Source organism: Portunus trituberculatus, chromosome 16, assembly GCF_017591435.1.
Source record: "Portunus trituberculatus isolate SZX2019 chromosome 16, ASM1759143v1, whole genome shotgun sequence".
NCBI lineage: Eukaryota > Metazoa > Arthropoda > Malacostraca > Decapoda > Portunidae > Portunus > Portunus trituberculatus.
This window is the reverse complement of record NC_059270.1, coordinates 14,592,652-14,595,151: the sequence shown is the minus strand read 5'-3', so window position 1 is coordinate 14,595,151 and position 2,500 is coordinate 14,592,652. Positions and strand designations below refer to the sequence as shown.

Sequence of the window (2,500 nt, the reverse complement as noted above, 5' to 3'; positions counted from 1 at the left end):
TCGTCATATTAATATCAATTTAGGTGATTATCTTCCCCCTCTTCTTCCTCTTTACCGGGAAAGGAGGAGGAGGAGGAAAAGAAGAAGATGAAGAAGAGGAAGAGGAGGAGAGGAGGAGGAGGAGGAGGAGTAGGATGAAACGGGGTTAAAGAGGAATTTTTATATCCGTGGTGAAGGATTCTCTCTCTCTCTCTCTCTCTCTCTCTCTCTCTCTCTCTCTCTCTCTCTCTCTCTCTCTCTCTCTCTCTCTCTCTCTCTCTCTCTCTCTCTCTCTCTCTCTCTCTCTCTCTCTCTCTCTCTCTCTCTCGTGGTGCGTGTTGTTATTGTGTGTCTATCTTGGGACTGGCGAGTGTCTCTTGGCTGGCTGATGGCTCCTCGCTGACTCCCTGACTGGCTGACGGCTGACTGGCTTGTTGGTTGGATAGTTGCATGGCTGACTGGCTGGTTTGCTGACTGATGGAGTGTCTGAATGACTGGTTGCTTGACTGACTTGGTTGACTGAGTGGCTGAGTGACTTGGTTGACTGAGTGGCTGACTGAGTGGCTGACTGACTTGGTTGACTGAGTGGCTGAGTGACTTGGTAGACTGAGTGGCTGACTGACTTGGCTGACTGACTTGGCTGACTGAGTGGCTGACTGACTTGGCTGACTGAGTGGCTGACTGACTTGGCTGACTGACTTGGCTGACTGACTTGGCTGACTGAGTGGCTGACTGACTTGGCTGACTGACTTGGCTGACTGACTTGGCTGACTGAGTGGCTGACTGAGTGGCTGACTGACTTGGCTGACTGACTTGGCTGACTGACTTTGCTGACTGAGTGGGTGACTGACTTGTGCATGGTTTTGTGATGCTTTGGGTAGAAAGTGCAATGTGAGACGGACTCTTGAGTGGATGGAAGAATGTTGCTTAAGTGGCGGTGTGGATGGTAGAGTGGATGGATGGAGAGGTGGAGAGATGTGGTTGAGTGGGTGGTGGTGGTGGTGGTGGTCATGCAGATGGCAGGCGCCCTTTGTCGCCGCTGTGGCGCCAGAGGTCAGGAGCCAGTGTGTGTGTGTGTGTGTGTGTGTGTGTGTGTGTGTGTGTGTGTGTGTGTGTGTGTGTGTGTGTGTGTGCCCACGTGTGCGTGAGTGCGTAATTCACCACGGTCGTCTGCTGGTCACCTAGCCAGTCTTCCCCATTACGGAGCGAGCTCAGAGCTCATAGACCGATCTTCGGGTAGGACTGAGACCACATCACACACAACACACACCGGGAAAGCGAGGCCACAACCCCTCGAGTTACATCCCGTACCTATTTACTGCTAGGTGAACAGGGGCCTCACATTAAGAGGCTTGCCCATTTGCCTCGCAACGCCGGGACTCGAACCCGGCCCTCTCGATTGTGAGTCGAGCGTGCTCACCACTACACTACGCGTACGTGTGTGCGTGTGGTGGGCGCGGCGGGCGTGCCTTCCCCACGCCCGCTCAGTGCTAATCAGTTGTCTAGCCTCGCCCATTAGCGCTTCCCTCTCCCCTACTCTCCCTCACTCTCCCCCACTCTCCCGCACATGTCTAATAATGTTCCGCCTTGTTGCAGGTAAGTGCCTGGCGCTCCTGGCGAGGCGGGGAGTGTCGGCCGCGGCCCCGAGGGAGGCGTGGCTGTGCGGGGTGTCGCTGACGGACGCCATGATCCTTGCCACGGCACAAGTTCCTGCCCCCGGGGAGCTGGCACCCCCACGCGGAAGGTTGGTGTGGGCGGGACGGGGGTGAGGGAGGACGAGGCTTCTTGCTACAAAGACACGATAGCGGGGTTGTGGGTGGAGGGGTGTGGCTAGAAATGTCTGGTGGAGAGGTGTGGGTGGAGGTGTCTGAGTGGAGAGGTGTGGCTGGAGGGGTGTGGGTGGGTCTGATGAGGGTGTCTGGGTACATACAAGAGACCTTAGTGGATGGGGTCTGGGTGGCGAGGGTCCTGGTCTGAAGGGGGGGGGGTGGCAGCGACCCTGTGAATGGTGGCCGTGACGGGTTGGTCCGCTGACTTATATATAGCACGGCGGTGTGGTGGAGGCGATTGTGGTGTTGTGGTGGAGGCGCAGTTGGCAGTGTGGCCAGCGCCAGGCGGGCGGTGCCACCACAACAGGCACGCTGCCCGCTGGTGCCATCCCCCACACCCCCTCCTCAGGCAACACACAGCGGGGGTGGCGGGGTGGTAATGGTGGGGTTATTCTGGTGGTGGTGGTGATGATGGTGGTGGTGGCGGTGATGGTGATGACAATTATGACAACGACAATGATGGAAATAATTGTGGTGACAGTAATGCAGTACAAAAAATTACATTGGCAGTTGTGATAGTGGTAGTTTGAGTGATGGTTGTGGGTAATGGTAGTGGTGGTGGTAGTATTAACAAAAGCAGCAGCAATGATGGTGATTGGAATGGTGATTGCAGTAGTAGTGATAGTAATGATGCGGGACAGGAAGATAGGGTGGCAGTAGTAATGGTGGTGATGGTTGTGGTGGTGGTGATG

General features: G+C 55.8%; 1 protein-coding gene across 16 annotated transcripts in view; it reads left to right on the top strand.

Annotated features, from left to right (window-relative positions):
* LOC123504626 (CUGBP Elav-like family member 2) overlaps positions 1 to 2,500 on the top strand; it is a 622,414-nt gene that overhangs the window by 231,600 nt on the left and 388,314 nt on the right. The window contains exon 1 of one of the 16 annotated variants that reach the window (XM_045255317.1): positions 1,604 to 1,723. The exons of 13 other annotated variants lie outside the window; for them this stretch is intronic. In XM_045255317.1, coding sequence (XP_045111252.1) covers positions 1,665 to 1,723 — 59 coding nt within the window. In that variant the 5' untranslated portion in view covers positions 1,604 to 1,664. Of the gene's footprint in view, positions 1 to 1,603; positions 1,724 to 2,500 lie in introns of those variants that run through there. 2 more of the 16 variants (XM_045255311.1, XM_045255310.1) reach the window with 2 other exon arrangements.